General features: G+C 44.4%; 1 protein-coding gene across 6 annotated transcripts in view; it reads left to right on the top strand.

Moving 5' to 3' along the window:
- Positions 1 to 301: 301 nt before the first annotated feature.
- Positions 302 to 18,917, top strand: part of EPB41L4B (erythrocyte membrane protein band 4.1 like 4B) — a 169,365-nt gene continuing 150,749 nt past the window's right edge. For all 6 annotated transcript variants that reach the window (XR_014316967.1, XM_082754028.1, XM_082754027.1 and 3 more), the window contains exon 1: positions 302 to 987. Coding sequence is in view for 5 of the 6 variants with exons in the window: in XM_082754028.1 (XP_082610154.1) it covers positions 694 to 987 (294 nt within the window). In the remaining variant the exon portion in view is untranslated. The remainder of the gene's footprint in view (positions 988 to 18,917) is intronic.

Here is an 18,917-nt window from a genome sequence, read left to right as displayed (position 1 = left end):
TATCTGTTATGGACTGTGCACATCGGCAGCCAGGGACCAGGAACTTTCCCTGCTTTTCCCTGCGGAAAGGGCGGCAGCAGCAGCAGCAGCAGGTGCAGGAGGAGCTGTCAGCTCACACCACCAAGCCTCGCTCCCCTCAGCGCCCCGCGGGGGCCGCAGGTGAGCCGGGGCCGCCCTGTCCCCTTCCCTTCCCTTCCCTCCCCTCAGGGGCGGCGGCGAGGGGCAGCCATCGCGCAGGCGCCACCCCCGGGGCTGTGGCGGGGCAGTTGCCGGGCGAGCGGCGGCTCGGCTCGGCTGGGCAGGGCAGGGCAGGGCTCCGCTCCGCTGCCCTGACGGCGGAGCCGGGCTTGGGGCTGAGGCGGGACAGCGGCGGGCGCTGTCCCCCTCCTCCCTCCTCCTTCTCCTCCTTCCCTTCCCCTTGCCCGCCACAGGTGGCCGCTCGCCGCCTGCCTCAGCGGCTCCCCCTGCCCGCAGCAGCAGGAGGAGGAGGAGGAAGGAGAGGAGGAGGAGGAGGAGGAGGAGGAGCAGCACCGAGCCCAGCCGTGCCCTGCAGAGGGCGGAGCGGGCTCCCGGCTCCGTGCCCCCGGCGGGCGGCGCTGCTGCGACGCCGTGCGAGGGAGGCGCCGCCGCCGCGGGGCCGGGCGCCGGGCTGCGGGCTCGGGGGTGTGAGCGGCCGGGCAGGGCGCCCCCAGGATGCTGCGGTTCCTGCGCAGGACCTTTGGCCGCCGCTCCATGCAGCGCTACGGGCGAGGGGCCGGCCGCGGGGGGCTCGAGGGGGACGAGCGGGACGGGGGGCTGCGAGGAGCCGCTGCTGCTGCTGCTGTCTCCGCTCCGGGCTCCGGAGGCTTTCCCTCATCGCCGCACCCCGCGGGGGGCTCGCACGGCGCCGGAGCCCCCGTGCACATCCCCGCCGCCGGCGGCTGCAAGCCGGTGCTGCAGTGCCGCGTCCTGCTGCTGGACGGCACCGAGGTCAGCGTGGAGCTGCCGGTGAGTAGCGCGACCCCCGCCAGCCCCCTGCGTGCAGGGGGTGTCCCCCGTCCCCCGTCCCCCCCCCGGCTCGGTGTGTCAGCCCGTAAAGGCTGGGCTGCGGGGGGAGAAGTTGCGAGTAACTGAGGACCTGGGGGTAAATCGCCCTCCGGAGTGGTGCGGGGTGCCGGCCGAGCAATGCATGAGCTGGGGGTGTTCGCCTCGTCCGGCTGAACCGCGGAAATTCAGCAAAAAAAAAAAAAAAGAAAAAAAAAAAAAAAAAGAAAGAAAGCGGAGAGATGGAGTAACACTCTTACAAGTGAACGGGGGAGCATGCGAATAGAGCCACCTAGAGATACTCGCCTCCGGCTCAGCCCTCCTTCCCTTGCAGACCACATCTCTCGCTCCCAGGTGCTGGAGATGCCCGTGTTTTCTCCCCCCTCTTCTCATCTCTCCTCCGCGACGTGCTGTAGTCCTTCTAACATCTCAGCACAAGCCTGTTTTAGAAAGGGCTTGAATGTTATCGGCCTGCCGAGGATATACTTATAGAAGTCTATGTAGATAAGCTCGGTAAATACTTCGTGTAAGGTTATACTCGCCCTGATTTGTCTGGGTTCGGCTATTGCTACGCAGCCCGTGGGTTTGAAACCTGAGAAAATGAGGTAATGGTGGTCCTTGAGTACTGAACACGTGTGCAGGCACCTGCTTGGTCCAGCACAGGAGACACGGAGCACACTTGGCTTGAGTTGTGATGTCCACACTAAGCCCCGGCTGTCAGTGGGGTCGGACCGAGGTGCACGCTTGGTAGTTGTGGTTCTTTATCCACAGACTGGGTAAGAAGTTGTTTTGTTTGTCCAAAAATCCTAAATCCCTAGGCTGGTGGAGGACTCTGGGGTGCGAAACAGCTAGCAGTGCCTTGAGGATTGAAAACAGCTCTGTTGAATTATATATCTGTGCCTCCTGCTTCTTCCCTTTCTTTCATAGAAAGTAACACCCACACTGACAGTCAGGAAAACAGAAAGAGGCGTTGCACCATTTATAGAAGTTGATCAGTAATGTTTCCCCGAGCTCTGAAGCACCAGTTGTTATGGGATTAGGGCCTGAAGCAGAGCGTGCTTGCATACGCAGAAGCTGTGGTACGGCACTGGTTAAGCTGAACGAGCTGGATAGTGTCTTTTCTGTGAAATCGAACACGGGGGAAAAAAAAGTGCATGGTTGTTTTTCTCCGTTTCGGCTCATTTTTTTTGGAAAGGGGGTGAGTGTGGTCTCTCCATCATCATGGAGACAGCTTACCCGAGAAGTCAAGTATGTGGATAATTGCTGAGGACTTCGCTGTGCTGCTGCTCACGCTCGCAAGCGCTTATTTCAGGAGATCCTGGCATCTGTGAAATGTGCTCTTTCTGCTACCTGTTAACACTACACCCTGCTTGCCTTTCCAGCCGTAAAAGGAAGGCGCTGATACTAGGACGTGATACTTTTGTAACTAAGACTTCTTAGGTTGCTATCTGGAACTTTGTAGGAATTAATTTAAAGGTTTCTTAGGTGTTTAAAAGACTGCAGGGTCTGTGTGTTTGCATGGAGGAATGACACGAGACGTGACTGCTTGAAAACATAGCTGTACGTGCAGGAAGAAGCTCAGTTGTTTCTGTTTTGTATTCAAGTAAAACTAAAACCCTGGGACTTTTGTCCTGGCTAGGTGTATCAGGTTCTGCTCCGGCGTGGGGGCTGGTGGCATTGCTGGGAAAACAAACCGTGCCCGTGTAGGCAGGCACTGTCTTTGGGGTTAACATTCACTTCTCTGCCACCTGCACTAGGAACTGTACAGCTGGCGAGCTCGTGGCTGCTCCTGGTATAAACAGAAGCAGAGATCTGCTGCCACCTGCGAGCCCTGCCTTAGCTCCTTCTCCTGCGGGCTGCAGAGAGGCAGTGTGAGCGGAGTCGCCTTTCTCGTTCCCCTGCATTTCCACTCCCACTTCCTCGTGGGATATCTGCACTTTGCTCTTTTCCACTGCCCGTGCATGGGGCCTCCGCTGCCCTCAAACCGCTCCACCTGGTAGCCTGCCCTCCTGAGATGCTGTGCGCTTTCACTTGTGGGTGTTCTCCGCCTTTCCCGAGCTTGTTCGCTCCCCGGCTCTTCCCATACAAATGTAAACATAAAGCTGTTCTGCGGCTAACCCTGCACGGTAGTTCCTGCACTCAGCTTCTCACACAAAATTTCAAGGATTGCTTCAGAGCAGTGGCTCTTAAGTCGCTCTTAAGGCAAAACTGGTGTGCTTTGAAAGCGTTCTCCCTAAACAGAATAAAGCACTGGGTGCTTTTCACCACCAAGAACATACTTGGTGTTTCTTGTTGCGTGTTCATGTCTATAGGGGGCTGCTGTTTGGTTAGATCTTGTAACTCGGCTGTGGGTAGATGGAAGGCCACTTGCTGCCTGCTGTTAACACAGTCCTTTCCCTGTTTTGCTCGAGGACTGAGGACTCTAATGAAAGAAGAACAGGTTGCAGGCAGTGCTGTGTTCTTACATAAAAAAATATGGGGAAGGAGCATTGGAGCATTGGCATTTACGCAGTGATGATGATGCCGCCTGCTAGTTAATAACTAAATGGAAAAGTTCACAGATGACTCTAAGGTGAGGCCAAAAAAATCCCAAATTTGTGATGTCTTTAAAACGTGGATGTTGGCATTTCCAAAAATTGAGCTTCTGATTTTTAATTCAGCGCGTCTTGTGAAAGCATAAAGGGAGGCTATGAAAGATGAGTCTTCAGTGAGATGGTCCAGAGTAGCAGGAATTGATGCTCTTTTATTTAATGCCACTGAGAACAGTGCTCCATGATAAGATTTGGGGTAGAAGGGAACTGAACACATGTAGTGTGTTCTTGGTTTTGTATAATTAAGTGGGGTAAAAGAGGGAACAAATGGTAAACTTACTCTACTGTAGAAATCCCCATCCTGCAAAGCAGATGTAGGAAACTTTACATTTTCTGTGATGTAAAGCCACAGAAGTCAAAGCGCTGTAATAAATGCTCCTTTCTAACAGTGTCCTTGCTGTCATAAATTTCTGTGCTGCCATGGATGTCGTTGCAAAGGTCTGTGTGATGTATTAGAAAGTGGGTGATGTTTAATGACCAAGTTAATGAACAAGTTAAATACAACTCTTCAAATGTCCCAATTGTTTTCAGGTGGATTGCTTTTGTATTATTTCTTTGCTTTCCTTTTGGTGTATCTGTTTTAGTAATTGTTTCGGCTGCTATGGAAACACTTCACGATAGGGATAGTAAATGTTTTTCAATAGCCTTTTTTAATCTCTGTAATCTTCTATGCGTTATAGCCTTCTCTAGTTGGACTAACAAGCATAACAAAATCTGTTCGCTGGCCTCTGTGCTTAGATCAAATGTAAATGTTCAATTAACTACTGAGTAATCATCTTGATCTTAAATATACTGACCATTAATGGTGACTTGGGAACAGCAGTAAATGTTGCAGAGGGATACAACTTGATCTTTCTTTTACATCATGTTATTTCCCAACAACATTTCAGGAATAAAAGCCCTAGACACTTAAATTCAAGGCATTATTTGGAGTCTCCTAGCTGAGGATTTATCCACCACCCAAATATATATTTTATATCAGGCGGGTAACAGGTTTTTTTTTTTTAATCAATTCTCTTAAGCTTTTTTCATTTGCAAAGATGATAATATACTTCTTTATGCTGAAGGTACCTTTCAACAGCCTAAAATGAGAGTGCTTGCTGGAAAAAGTTGAAAGCATATTTGCAGGACTGGAAAGGTCTTCTCGTTTTGGTGGACCACTGCGGGCACCAGCTCCTGTAATCCCCTCTGTAAACTGATCAAGCTTGGTTTTGAGACGTGGCTGGGTATCGTCCTTCTGTCACTCACGCTGCAACACCTTCTCATTACATTAAAGCTCCGATCAAGTAACTGTAGCCAGAGCTTGACGTGTTGTCTTCTGGCAGTAGCCTTTAATTACCTTGTGCGCACACCATATACTTTGACGTGTCGCTGTGTATACACAGTGTGTGGAAAATATTCATAGTAGGATTACGTACTAAAAGTTAGGGACATGTGCAGCCCCAAAAACGTGGTGTACACGTGTGACTGCAGTAATGCCTCAGAAATGCATGATGTGTTCGCTTCTTGAGAGAGAGGAGGGGTTTTGAGGCCCTTGGCAAGTTCACCAAACAGCCTCGGTAAATCCACAGCGGATAAAATGCGTTTCAGCAGTGTGTAGTAAAACAGGGACGCAATGAACAGTGCTTTGTTTTGACATATGTTAAATAAATTTTGTTTGTGAGCGCCGTTAGTTATTTATGGAAGCTAATACCATTCTTCAGTGCAACACAGATAAGAGAACAGGATCGTTGTTGTAAAGGGAGAGCTGAGAGCCAGTGAGAGAAGCTCAGTGACGAGTCGTGTGCTGCAAGGATGGAAGGATGAGCACCCGGTACCAGTTCTGAGATGGAGAGTTTCCTTTTTGAAGAGGAGAGACTTCTGAGAGGAGGCTTGGTTGTTTCATGCATTATTTTGGAAGCCCTTTTACAACAGATCAGAACATGGCTATGCTTAGGAAAGTTGTGTAAAATGTCAGTGTGGCTGGACTTCTTGCTGGTTAACACACAAATGCCTTTTAGTGACGGCTGTTGGCACTGGGCTTCTTTCACTGGGGAGACTCTGAAGGCCACCATGGATCTGAATAAAGAAGGTCAATAAGAAGGAAACTTTAAGATCAGTTAGAGAATACAAGTTTATTTGCAAATATCCTATATCTAATGTTTTTTTTCCCCTGTGTTTGTGTTCTTGACCAGACTGCTGGATAGCAAACCTGCAGCTTCGGGCTCTTAGTAGTGGTGCTGAAAAGGAGAAAAAAGTCTGGGCATGTAAAAAGTTCCCACGAGGGAGGAAATAGGAGCAAAGTGACTTTGGAAGTGCAGACCGTACAAAGGAGCAAGCAGAGAACTCATTTGCAGGATGCCGTACAGGAAGAAACAGGCTCAGAATGGATGAAGAACAGAGTTAGAGCTTGAGAGAGAAGTATGAAGTTGACAATTAAATACGTGATGCAGAGTGAAATGAGGTCATTCTGGGTATGCCCAAGAAGCAGCAACTCTTCAGCTGGGAGGAAGAAGCAAACCTACACAGTAGAAGCTGTAGCGTTTTCTCTCATGGGCTTGATGGGTTTGAATGGGAGCAATTTTATGTTCTGGGAAGCGGAAAGGTAAGAGTCCCCAGGGAGAAGCTGTTCAGGGGCCAGAACATTGAAGGGAAAATTGTTTCTGGGCAGTACAGAAAACAGAAGACAGATGGGACAGATATTAGCTGGGGGACCATCTCTCTCCCACTGCTTTTCTGTCCATGCTTTTGTTCCTCATGTGATTCCATGTGCTTCTACTTGCAAGACCATATGTAAATTATTTTTTTCCCGTAACTTTCTCTGAGAAACTAATTTTGTTTCGTGCCTCTCCTCTAAGCATAGGTCCATTTTCTGTTCAGAGTTTCTCTTCTTGAATTCCCAACCATTTCCACCCACCCTTCTCCTTAGCAGGCTCCTCACTGAGCAATTCTCTGTACTTTTTCTGTGGGTATCATACATGTATGTGTCACTAGCGTGATACCCACTGGATTTCCTTCCTAATAAGAACAGACTTTGTTGTTCCCCGCACATTCTCCCGGTTTCCCAGCCTGTAACAGCAGTGTTGTTTGCATCCCAGCAGCAGCTACAGAAGCTGTGAAAGCTTACCATGGAGCCTCTCTTCTGGGAGGGACGTGACAGAGCCCACACTGGAGGTTGGCTTCCTTCTGTTTGGGTGCTTGAGCATTGTTCTCTGTCCCGTTTCCTCCTACTGTTCACATCGTTCTCTGGTTCTCCTCAGTTGTCACAAATTTAAAAGTCTCCTGTCCTGGTCCTCCCCACAAAAATGCATTTCTACAGCTGTAGAAAGGGGTCTGAAGGTCTGTGGCTGGCTCAGCAGCCTATTTATTCAGGCAGCCTGACCAGCCGAGTGCCCTGTCAGTGCACAGATACTGTGGGTGGGCGACAGTCCTGAGCACTCGCGTCTGTAGAGCTGACATCAGGGGAACACCGGTAGCGATCAGGGAAACAAGTCTTGATTCAAAGGTTAAACCTCCTCGCTTAAGGCAGGAATGAAAAGGCATGGCTGCTTAGCAGGTTACAAAAATGAATGTGAAAAGTCATACGGTGGGAGAAGGAGGTCGACAGAAGAAAGGTGAAAGTATTTGTGGCTGAATTCAGAGATGCTTTGCAAAGTAAAATGTAAGGAGAAGAGTAAGTAACTTTATTTATGCAAGAATGATGAAGTCAACAGCTGTTAACTGTCCATACAGTGTTGCTGGGTTAGCATTGTATGTTACTTCAGGAAAAAGTAATTTTTAGGATGTTTTCCAATGCAGGCTATGGCAAATGCTCTTTTTTCCTTCTGCCTTAGAAATAAAAGGTTGGAAGCTAATGAAGTGTTCAGAGTGACCATCTGCTGTTCATTTGACTTGCTATTTCCATTTATTTCTATGTATCAAGATAACTATGTCCTGGACCATTACCTGTGTTATGATGAGATGACTTTGAAATATTTCTGGAAAGGCCAGATTCAGACTCCAGCTATGAAGCATGAAAAAGATTGAGTTAATTTATCTCGGCTGCTTACACTCTTGATCTATTCAGGCTGAGATTCCTTTACTCCCTTGTTAAGAAACCCTGGATAGTTTATCCAAACAAGTACCTAATGTCTCTTTAGTATACTGACAAATGCGTTGACTCGAGATGTTATCATATTTTGTGATTTTCATACATGTGGTGCAATTTATATATTTATATATATATATATATATATATATATAATATAAATAGAGACTGGAATGGAGGATCCTATTTAGCGCATGTGAAATTTCATAAATAACTCTGCATAACCATGTGCAGAGTCTAAGTGAACCTGGACTCGTATGAACGCAGCAGTATCAAACACCCAATTAGAAAAGCATTGTTTTATGACTCGGGGATTGTGACCTGTAATTAAATTATCGTAGGCTGCAGTGTTATTTCAAAGGTTAACTTACCCAAGCATAAATCCTGTTGTGGCTGCTAGAAAAAATGTGAAAAGCATTATTTTCATTGTAGTACTAGTAATTGGTCATATGTACTATTTTCTTCAGTGTTTTTTATACATTTGGTATAAATATACAAATATATTACAAAAATGTAGACTTGGGGGACTTTTGGCGCTTAGTAGTCCTGGCTTCCCATTTTTCCAGTTTAAACTTTTCAGTATGTGGGGTCTTGTATGTTATATATTAGACAATAAACAATGTGTGTTGAGCCTTAAAAATATCCCAGGCTGCAGACAAATTCTTGCATTAATATTGATGGACAAAATACGCATGCTGACTGCATCACACCTTTTTGGTTGGTGTTAAGTCTGAACAAAATTGCATAATGTCCAAATATTACCCGCTTTGACTTTGCAAGTGACTATTTTCTCCGTTTTCTGAGAAAAGGGAACAGTTCTATGAAGTCTTTCCTTTCTCCCATGTACCCATCCAGAATTGGTCACGGCTGTTTTCTGTCATTTCAATCTATTTCCTACCTTGTTAGTCATTCCCGAAACTGTGATACATGACTCGAAATTGAGGGCTCGCATTTATATAAAGAGACCAAACCCCGAAAGTCCCGTTTTTATAAGCAGAACTGAAATCCCCAGTGCTGTGTACAATCATTGTGTTGCAACAAAGCTCACCATTCAGCGGAGATGCAAATCCTCAGTATGTAGGTTTTATATGCAGGCTACTTACTGAGTAGGAATTCTCCCTGAATAATGAACTTTCCATGAGTGCTTTGCTTTGAGACGTGATGAATGATGAGTCTGTTATCTCCTTGAATTAAGCGAATAAGTAGCGAGTGATATTCTTCTTAAAAACAGGGCGTACTGCAAGGAGAGAGGCAGCACGCTGGAAGGGTACTGTGCAGTGGGCAGTATCCACTTGCCCTCTCTCACCTCGTGATCTTGGGGTGCTTATATATTTGTGTGTATGAGCTTGGGTGGCTCTGGGGAAGGGAAGAGCTGGTTCAACAGAGCAGCAACACAACTTGTTTGCCATGCCCCAGATGCCTCTCCCCTCCCTCTTCCTGCTATTGCATGGACTGGGCTTGGTTTATTTTCTTTTTCCCCAGCTGTTCAGCCTGCAGCCCTCTCTTTATTGCTGTTTTCTGACGTTATCAACATCCCCTTTCTCCGAGGAGGAGCATTCCCAGCCCTGCTGCTACCGAGCATGCCGGTGGCACCTGCCATCCACCAGGGCCCCAACACCCAGCTGCAGGGGCTGCTGACGTGTCCCATGGCTGCCTTGTGCCATTTGGGCCGTGCTTGGAGTGCTGCTCTTGGCCTCTGCTTATTTCAAGGTGTTGGTTTTGTTGGGGGACCTGCTCACTCAGCAGAGATCACCAATTCCCTTTAAAGGACAGCTCAGTTGTTTGGTATTGGCTTTAGTGAGGTGCTTCTGCCGTGTCCTGGCTTCAGGCTGGAGTAGCTGGATGGTTTAAGCTATTTTCTGCCTGTACACCTCTGTTTCCCTTCACCCCCCTCTTATATGATGGCATTTCACAGCAAAACACTTGCCATAGTACAAGCCACTTGTTGCAAACAGATTAAAAACAAAAAAAAAAAAAATGGGGGAAAAATTGTTTGGACTACAGAGTTTTGTAAGCCCAGAAGCAGTCCTATATTTCAGGAGTTCAGTATATAAGGAAATACTCTGCACAACAAATGTTTTTTAATTTTCTTAAATTCAGAATTAGAAAGAAGTTGAGGTTATTCACTCTTCTTTTTCTTCTTGAATCCTCTGAGCCAACCCCTCTGTTGTTGTTATTGCTTAAAACTGCTTTCTTCCTCTGCAAAATGTTGATGTGAGCTTCGCATTATAAATTCGTCCTGTGGTAAAGCCTTTCCAATGCTTCATTTGTGGCTTTAAAAAGTAAAGATGATTGCAAAATGTGGAGGGGGGGGAGAGAAGTTTGAGCAGTTGTCTGTGTATTAGCAAAAATAGGCTGAAGCTGATTGCTGCATTTCTTGGATGGGAGTGCGAATAGAAAAATTCAATGCTGTGAAACAAGAACAAGCGTGTTTTGTTTGCTGCTATTGAAATTTGCCAGCAGATGTTCTCGTTTTACAGTTTGTGCTCAGATTTTGATGTATTTTCACATTAAGCACCCACCATATTTTTGGGCTATCGTTTGATCATAAAGTATATTTTAAAAAGCAGCTTAGCTGGTTTGGTTTGGTGGAGCTTTTGTCTTTTCTTCAAGAATATGGTTGTGGCTAGGAAAGGGGATCTTGATTTCTCCCCCTACGTTTTAAGATGTTAGATACTGACTAATAGAAGAATTTCATCTTATGTTAGCAAGAGAGAAGCAGATCATCTGATGGTATTTCCAGCATGATCAGTCTGAAAATTGTTGTGAGGAAAAATGATGTTTTTATCATCGATGTAAAATACTGATAATCAAAAGGTTATGTCAAAAGGACTTTTCCCTGTTCCTACTGCCAGTTTCACCCCACTTGTGTACTGGTAGGAGTGTGGAATTGTCCCAGTTGTTTCAGTAAGCTGAGGGCTTGTAGCTTTCTAGTAAGAGAAAATATTCTGAAGAGCCTCTGTTACTTCGCTGTGACTTTTGGTAGCTGTTTGTGGGTGTGAAAATGGGCAGGCTGAAGTGCACGTGGTATCTGGAAGGACAGACCTCAAAATAAACTGCTTCTTTCGTTTTCTGGATTTCTGGGGCATCTTTCTGCTCACTGACATCTTAAGTTTGTTCTGAATTTAAGGCAAACCAAGCTTGTAAGTAATAACCCAGATCTTCAGCAGGGTGTTCAGAAAAACTGTTTTGAGCCGCGAAGCAGTCAAACAGCTAGCTTGTGAAGAAGATGGGGCAATATTTAGCTGAAGAGCATCCATTCCACTTTATCAGGTGCGTGCTGACCTCACCACCACGGGGCTGATGCTGTCAGGACTGGGGTGCCTGGCTGACTTGTGGCAGCTCCAGCAGTGCCATGTTTCCCATCCCATTCTGTCACCTGTTGTATCTCTCTCACAAGCTTTTTGTTGGATGCACATAAATTTTCTTTTTTAAAGCAAACTTCTTCCCTTCTTGCATGCTTCAGCTTTAAGCAGCGTAGCAGTAGGCTTTAATTAAATGCTAAGTGGGGAATTTTGAGCAGTTTAAATGGTGACTGCAGTTCTCTTTATGAGCCTTAGAAGTAAGAAAACTGCAAACTTTCTGTACCAGCCTGTAAAGTAGGGCAGTAGTCTGCGCTGGGGAGCTCATACGAGAGAGGTGGAGAATGAAGTTCTCTTGTTTCTGGGGGTTTTGTGCAAGTGAAAACGCTGATTGAAATAAACTGCTAGATGGTTGACTGACCCTGTGCCATCCAGCAGGAGTTTGTTGTGCTAAGAAACGTCCCCGCAGGCGAAATGCAAATTCAGCACAGCTCCGAAATGACAAGACGAGATCGCTGTGTCTGCTTCCAAGAGTGTCAACCCGTTTTGCTTGAGAAGTGTGTTCTGTAAGAGTCAGGTAACCCGTACAGAAGTGGGGATGTTAGTGCAAGCTCTTGGAGAGATGAACCAGGCAGGCAGGCAGCTGTTGGGTGCAGGGTTGGTAAGGAAACGTGTGCTCTGGAGTATACTTCTATTTCTGTCCTATACGCGGACATAACCTGCAGTGCTAATAAGCTTGGAGTGGTTTTATAGCTAAAGGATAGGTTATAAATGTGGAAACAGGCACCATAGTTACTGCTGGGAGGCAAGCATGCAGCTTGGTCGCAGATCTAAATGAATTTATGATGTTATTCAAAGCGACGTTTGTATCTAAAAAGCCCTTATGCGACTGGTTCCTGGTGGTAGGAAAAAACCAGCATTGATGTTTAAGGTAGCTAGGATTTATGGGACCCATTATTTTTGGACTTTTTGTATCTGAGTAAGTAGGTGGGAAGACTGTTTCCCTATGGCTTGACTAAATGAATGCATGCTTATATATACTAACAGGACCACGTTGCTCTTGCTTTTTGTTTTTACAAGCAATTATTTCTTAAAAAGGGAATTACGTTGTAAAGAAAGACTTGCAGAAAATCACTAATAAGATTCGTCCTACCTGTTTCCATCTTTATTTGCTATTTCCAACAGGGCTATCTCATCTGCTAAACAAAGAAAATTCACTTTGGATAAGTGGCTAGCAGAGGTTCCAGCTGTCTTGTTCTCATTTGTTCCTACGTCTAACATCTCTTGTTAAGGCTGTTATGATGATGTTAAATGGAAGTTAACTGAGTGCCCTTCCTCAATATCCTTTGGCTTATGGCTCTTTAAATTATACTGGGGAGTTAGTCATATGGATGGCTTGTAAAGGAATAGCTGCTGAACTGCAGATTTATTTCAGGTCAGAAAGGGTCATTATGAACACTTAATCCGTTCTCCTTCCCTGCTCAGTCTCTAGAACTCCTTGCAAGGTGTCCCAATTGTCACTTTTTAGCAGCAACATCTCCTTGGATCTCAATAGTTTTTCTGCTTTTAAGAGTCTTTAAGGAGAAGCAGTTACTGCTTCATGTTGTATGTGGACTCTTCACAATAACTGACAGTGCTGCTGGCTGGGTGCTTTCCTCCTTTCCCTTCCTAATCATTTTAATTCCCCCCCCCCCCCTTTTTTTTTTTAATCTACCTTTTGTGGACTACACACATCTATTTTAGGAAAGCTTCTTTCTGTCCGGTTGTCTCGTAGGCTGTGCTTTGAGAATACAGGTGTTTCCTGAGCAATACGAGCTCAAAGTTCCTGGCTTCTTCTTCCCATCCTTGTGCTGCAGGCAGGCAGCCGCCCTTTCAGCTGTTTGTGAGTCTGTGTTGAAAGCCAGGTCAGGGAGCAGATCCAGGTATGTTTCACTCTCATAATAATTTTTTTTAAAAAGTGCTTTTACAGCATTGAATGTCAGAAACATTTTTTGTTAAAGGTACCACGTAAGTAAGGGACTAAGCGATAGAAGGCAAACCTGACAGAGGGCATGGGAGCTCTTCAAGGCGAAAGTGTTATAAAAGCCACTGTGTTGTTGAATTGAGGCTTGAGGGTATAAACACTCACTTTAGGAATGGTTCATTCATGTACTTAGTGCTCTTGCAGCTTGGTCATGCGAGTGTTCCTCACCTGCCCCAGCAGCCAGCTAGATTAGGGTGACGTGACCAAGAAATGCTGTGGTGCTGCAGCAGTGGGACTCGGTGATGGAAGTGGTAGCAAGTAGCTCAAGCTAGATCTGCTGGAGCTGATCAGTGCCCGAGTCAGATGTCTAGCAGAAGCCTATTATTCTAAGGCTCCTTATTGTCAGTATTAAATAAATGTATAGTCTCTTGGAGGAAGAAATTAGGCTTGTTTTATGAGACTTAATTTTTTTTTTTGAAACCATTGAGTAGTTTAAATTACGCTGCTGTCATTTAATTTAATCCTGACTGGACCCAGCTGTCTCTAGTTTTTATTTTTTGGAATATAATAGGGAGACAGAATTGATGAGAATAATGTAGCTGATACTGAAATTAGAGAGATTCTAGGAATTTAAGAGAAGGACTTTTGTTTTCTAGGCTCCACATGTGGAATTTCAAGCTGAACCAGGGCTGAATAGATTTTTTTATGGTCATTTCTTGATACGGATATCTTGTGATGGAGTACTTTTCCTATTCCCCTTAGCCCTATGAGACTGGCTGCAATTCCTAACCTATCAGCGATTCACAAAATTGAAGTGGTCTGAGTTTAATTGTAAAACTTTATTTGTGGATATTCAATAAATGAGTCTTGTTGCCAGTACAAATAGCCACTATTGATTGCGAGAAGCAGAAATAATCCAAACTTGGATTGAAATATATCTAAATCCTGATTTTTTTTTTGTGGTTTCTCACTTGGAAATTAAACCGTGTTTGACTTCATGGCAAATTTTCCAGATTAAAAATTGTCATATTTGTTGAAAGAAATGTGGCTTAAGAATGTGATCTAAAACAACACTTTTTTTTTAAGAAGCAGGTAGAGGATTATTTATGTCTTGAAATCACAAATGGACAGTTCTGAATCACGGTAAGAAAGTTCCAGTGGAAAATATGCATTTTAGTTCCAAATCCACACGTTGTATTAGGCAGATTTCAACTGGAATGACTACTATTCTAAACATTTGAATAAACACATTCTTTTTTTGAACACAGTTTTGTTTTTTTTCTTTTTTGGGGGGGTGGGGTGGTGGAAGAGGAACCAGTAAAATGCTTGAGAGGAGTCCCCAGGTCTCCTGGTGCTTCCTTGCTTATCTACACATGCCTGCATGCATCTGAGGTGCAGGGCATTATTGCACTGGAGCCCTCCCTCTGTGTGACACTGTGCAGCTGTAGGGTGACGGGGAGGGGAGCTGGAGTTCCTGGTCTGCAAAGCCAAAGGGTGAATGTATTGAGCAGCTTTCTTGGATGAAGGTTTCAAGTTTAAGACTCATTTATTTTTAAGTTGTAGGCATTGGCAACTTCTCCTGTGGTGCTGCCAAGGCTTCTTTGGAGGTGTTTTACAGTCTGGGTAGTAAGGTGACAGTGTCTGTAATCCCCTCCTGGACAGAAAGACTTGAGGCTTTGATAAACAGCTGCAAAGCGATTACCCGGGCTTGCCTGCGGTGTCACAGCCTCCAGCTATCTTGCTTTGTGACTCAACTTGTAGAAGGATGTGCGCTTGTATCTTAGCCTGCCTGCTGAAGACCCAGATGAGATTAAACCATGAAGTACTGCACTGCAGCGCCTGAGGTAAAAGCGTGTTTTGTGCTGAGGAGGGGTGATCTCTAGCAGCCTCCTGGGAGCCTGCTCTGCGTGCAGGGTTGAGCTCTGTTCAACAGCTCCAGCAAGATTGGCCAGCCTGGGCCTTCATCTTCAAGAAGTCTGCTCTCGTAGTGTGCTTCACCCATGAGGAGTCCCCACATCCTTCGTCCTGTGCTGCCGTGAGCTGAGCGCTCAGCTGAGCAGCTCGACGCCTGTAGCGTGCCCAATGTCACAGGAGCCGAGCACTCTTCTGGCTCAGAGGAGCTGGCAACAGCAGTTGCTTGCCCTGCTGACTTCTTGGTACGATTTTGGGCTGTTCGTTCCGCATCCATTGTATCCTTCTTTAGGAAATATTGTCTGGGAGGCCTCTGCAAATGTACCTCAGGAACAAACTGGATTTTTCTACTAGCCAAAACGAGATCTCTTAGAGAAATGGGCTCTTTATCGGACTGGTAAACTAAAAAAACATAAGACATGCAGTGTAGATGTCACAAAGCCTCCTGAGTAGCATGAGATTGAGGAAATTAGTTTAGCTGTAGTACCTTTTTATCTGGACTTTGTTCTAGAAGCAGAATTTCACCTTACTCAAATAACGGAGGTTGACTAAAGGTATCACAGTGTTATAGTACAAAGTTCCTTTGCTTTAATGCTCTCTGCATTGGATTGAAGTGACTATCTAGCGAGAAGCTTGGAGGGTGGAAAAGACGAGCTTTCCTTGTGGTATGCCCTGTAAGCCGAAATTAAAAGCTTACAGCTTTTTCCATGGAGCTGACCACAAAGAATTTGGTTAAGAACAGTGCAAAAGCACAGACAAACCTGATAGCTTACTAAAATGTGATTCTGTCTATGCTGCAACCAATAAATTATAGGTATTCTAAGTATATACTGGTGGTTTGTTAAAGCTGTGCACTTGTAATCACAGAAAGCTGAAACATTTGTCATGAACTTTTCAAGTCGGTGGATGAAGTCTGATTTGGTGCTGCCCTGCCCAAATGCTTGGTGCTTTGTAGGTTAACAGGGTGGAGGGCTGGGGGAAGGGAGGCAATTCCAAATTAAGTTCTCTGTTTGCTTTGAGACTTGATAAATGTTTCTGCTGAGCTGGTGGGGGAGGAACTAAGTCCATCTGGTTTTGACCATGTGTATGCACTCATTTCTGCCTATGAGTTGTCTAAACACACAAATTACTAGTTCATTCTGCCAGCGGAAAACAGGAAGCTTAAATGCAATACTCATATCTTTCATATCACATAAATGCTTTAATATACTTTATTTACAGATTTACCCGTCTCAGTGAAGTAGTATGTGCTTATCAATTGTCACTTTGCAGGCTGGTTTCTCTCCAGCTGTTAGATTCAGAGTTTGTAGTTCAGACATACTGGTTGGGGTGGTATTTGGGGTAGTGATGACAAAGGAGTCCGCTGTGCTGTTTGTGTTTACAACCTTGTTTATATACCTGTGTGTATGCATATAAACTTATACATGTAGTAAGTAATCCATAAAGGTATCACATACATAAACTTAGAATCACAGAATCATTCAGGTTGGAAAAGACCTCCAAGATCATCTGGTCCAACCATTCCACTACACCATACAACCAATGTCGCCCGCTAAACCATGTCCCTAAGCACCAAGTCCAACCTTTCCTTATATATGTAATTTGTAATAACCACACATTAAAGGGTAGGGAACTGATTTATCTCAACAAAATCTCAGTGCACTTCTTGATAGATCTGTATTGGCCCTCTTGTATTCAAAAAACCCATGCTAAAAGTGGTGTCTGCTAGGCCCTACAGAGTAGAAAAGTACAGTGAAATTCAGATTGCTTCCAGTATTTTAATTGCATCATCTTTAAATGCTTTTTCAAGGACAGTCTCAGTCTGAAAAGCTACATTCCTGTAAGTGCTGTGGCATTGCATGTTGTCAGTTGAATGTTATGTTGAAACACTAAGTTTACCAGAAATCTGGGAGGAGAAGCAAGCTCTTTTTTTTTTTTTTTCCTTCTGTCCTTAAGCTGATCATCTTTTAAATTCAATTTGCTTCAAAAATTAAACTCAACCCAGTTCAAGCTAGACTTCATCCTTCTTTTTAATACTTTCATCATGAAGTTGACACAGTAAATGATCATAGTATCATCTGAGTCTAAAATTTGCTATCAGCATGACATTTAACCTGAACTGTTAATGGCTTTTTACGTGGGTAACAGATTGAACAGATTTCAAAGAATATGCTCAAAAGAAGGAATTTTGGATCGTGCCCTTTCTCAAATGATATAATTTAAATAAAGCAGCTTTTCAGACTAGTTCACCATTTCTTAATTCTTCTCATTAGTGAGGATGAGAGGTGGGTTATCACCACTATTTATTTGTTGTAGTGTGATTCCTTCTCTTCTCATGTGTTCCCGAGCAGTATTTAAAAGACATGGATGTTGCAGTCTTGATAAGTGTTTGCTGTGGCTGTCTTTGCAACTTCCATGATGCTGATGTAAGAGCCAGCTATTTTAATCTGATAATCATTTTGCATCAGCTTCAGCTCTGCTGGCTGACATATTCAAGACTATCAATGTACAGGCCAATAGCTGGATTTTTGTGCTCTTATGGCTCTTACAGAGCTCACCTGTCGTCCCCAGTGATTGTCTTCCTCCTCACACCACAGTTCTGCATGCTTCCTATTATGCCTGCTGATTTTGAAATGCTCCCTGTGGTCTGGTATACTGAGCTCATAGCATAATGTTTTCCAAAGGGACAGAAAGTCACCAAATGGCCACTTGGCAACTAAAGTGTGGTTCAGTCACACTTTTGTGATGCTCTGAGCAGCTGGCACTTGGTTGTACAGAGTTCATCTAGCATTGGGGAAGATTTGATGAGTTGTTCTGTTTAGGCCTTCTAGTGACCAAGACAGTGTCTTGAAGCGCAGTTTAAAAGAAAATTCAAAAGGTGGGTTAAACTGGTTTTTATAACCTTAGTGATACTTGGATTTAGTTAAATGGAATGTTAAGCATTAACACATGAAAAGATTAATGGCAAAATACCGACATTAGAAACTGAAGAGCTTATAGCAATCCATGTAAAGCGCTGTGATGATTTGCATTTTTTCTAAACAAAGATGTACTCTTATAGTTGTTTTAAAGGGAGCGATTGCATTAACTCTACTGGAAGCCTGTGCAATTTATTGCAATTTGTCTAGAGTAGTAAGAATGCTACAAACTGTGTGGCTCAGCATAGTCATTCTTCTCTTTCACATGAAGAATTCGCGTGCTCACGCAGCAGTCTTGACAGAAAAATGACATGCCTTCAATTTGCTCCATGCCTTCAGGAGAAAAGCAACCTAAGATTATCAAATGTGGATTTTCCCAAGCCGTAAGAATTCAGAAGTGTTTGCTAACTTGCATAGAAATAGGTGCAAATGTGAGATGATGAGGTTCTGCAAGGCTTTTTCTTTTTAATGCATAAATGCTTGGTAAATTTGAATGAAATTACTTCTTTCCTCAGTGATCTTATGTTCACGGAATGCAGTAACTTGGTGGTTTTGCTCTAATAATGCTAAAGTGCACCTGTTGTCCCAATAAAACTTCATTATGTATGCTTTGTGACTATCTAATGATCTCTGTTTTGAGTTACCATGACTCATTTGGGGATGGGCTGCGATGACAAACCATACCCATGACACTTGACAATTTTTTTGTTTTTTACATTCTCTTCCTGAAGATGTTGTGCTCTTCACGTGAATTTTTAATGACTGTTTCCTGACTTCCTATTCTAATTGTAGGCTGGTGCATTTTGTGCTTGCTTTGGGCAAAGGAAGCTCCAAGTACAGCTCCGGGACCTAAAAACATGTGGAGTGATAAAAGCTTATTTCTAAATCAGCAGAGGAATAAACTGGTAGCAGTACCTAGCACAGCGCTGGGCAAGCTCTCATGTGAAAGCAAACCTGAGCTTGCAAAGGTAATAAATTATTTTTTTAAAATGAAGTGTTGCTTTTTGGTTTTGCAGCTTGCTTAGTTTGAAGACAGATGTGGAAGAAGGAGGCTTGTGGTCCAAGGCAGACATGCATTCCCAAAAGAAAAGGCTTCTTCGATGGGTGTGGGGGGAAATTGTGGCTGTTCCTAGGATAATCATC

This window comes from Aythya marila (assembly GCF_965140915.1).
Source record: "Aythya marila genome assembly, chromosome: 2".
Lineage (NCBI taxonomy): Eukaryota > Metazoa > Chordata > Aves > Anseriformes > Anatidae > Aythya > Aythya marila.
Note: the sequence above shows the minus strand (reverse complement) of the source record. Positions and strands in the feature narration are given on the sequence as shown.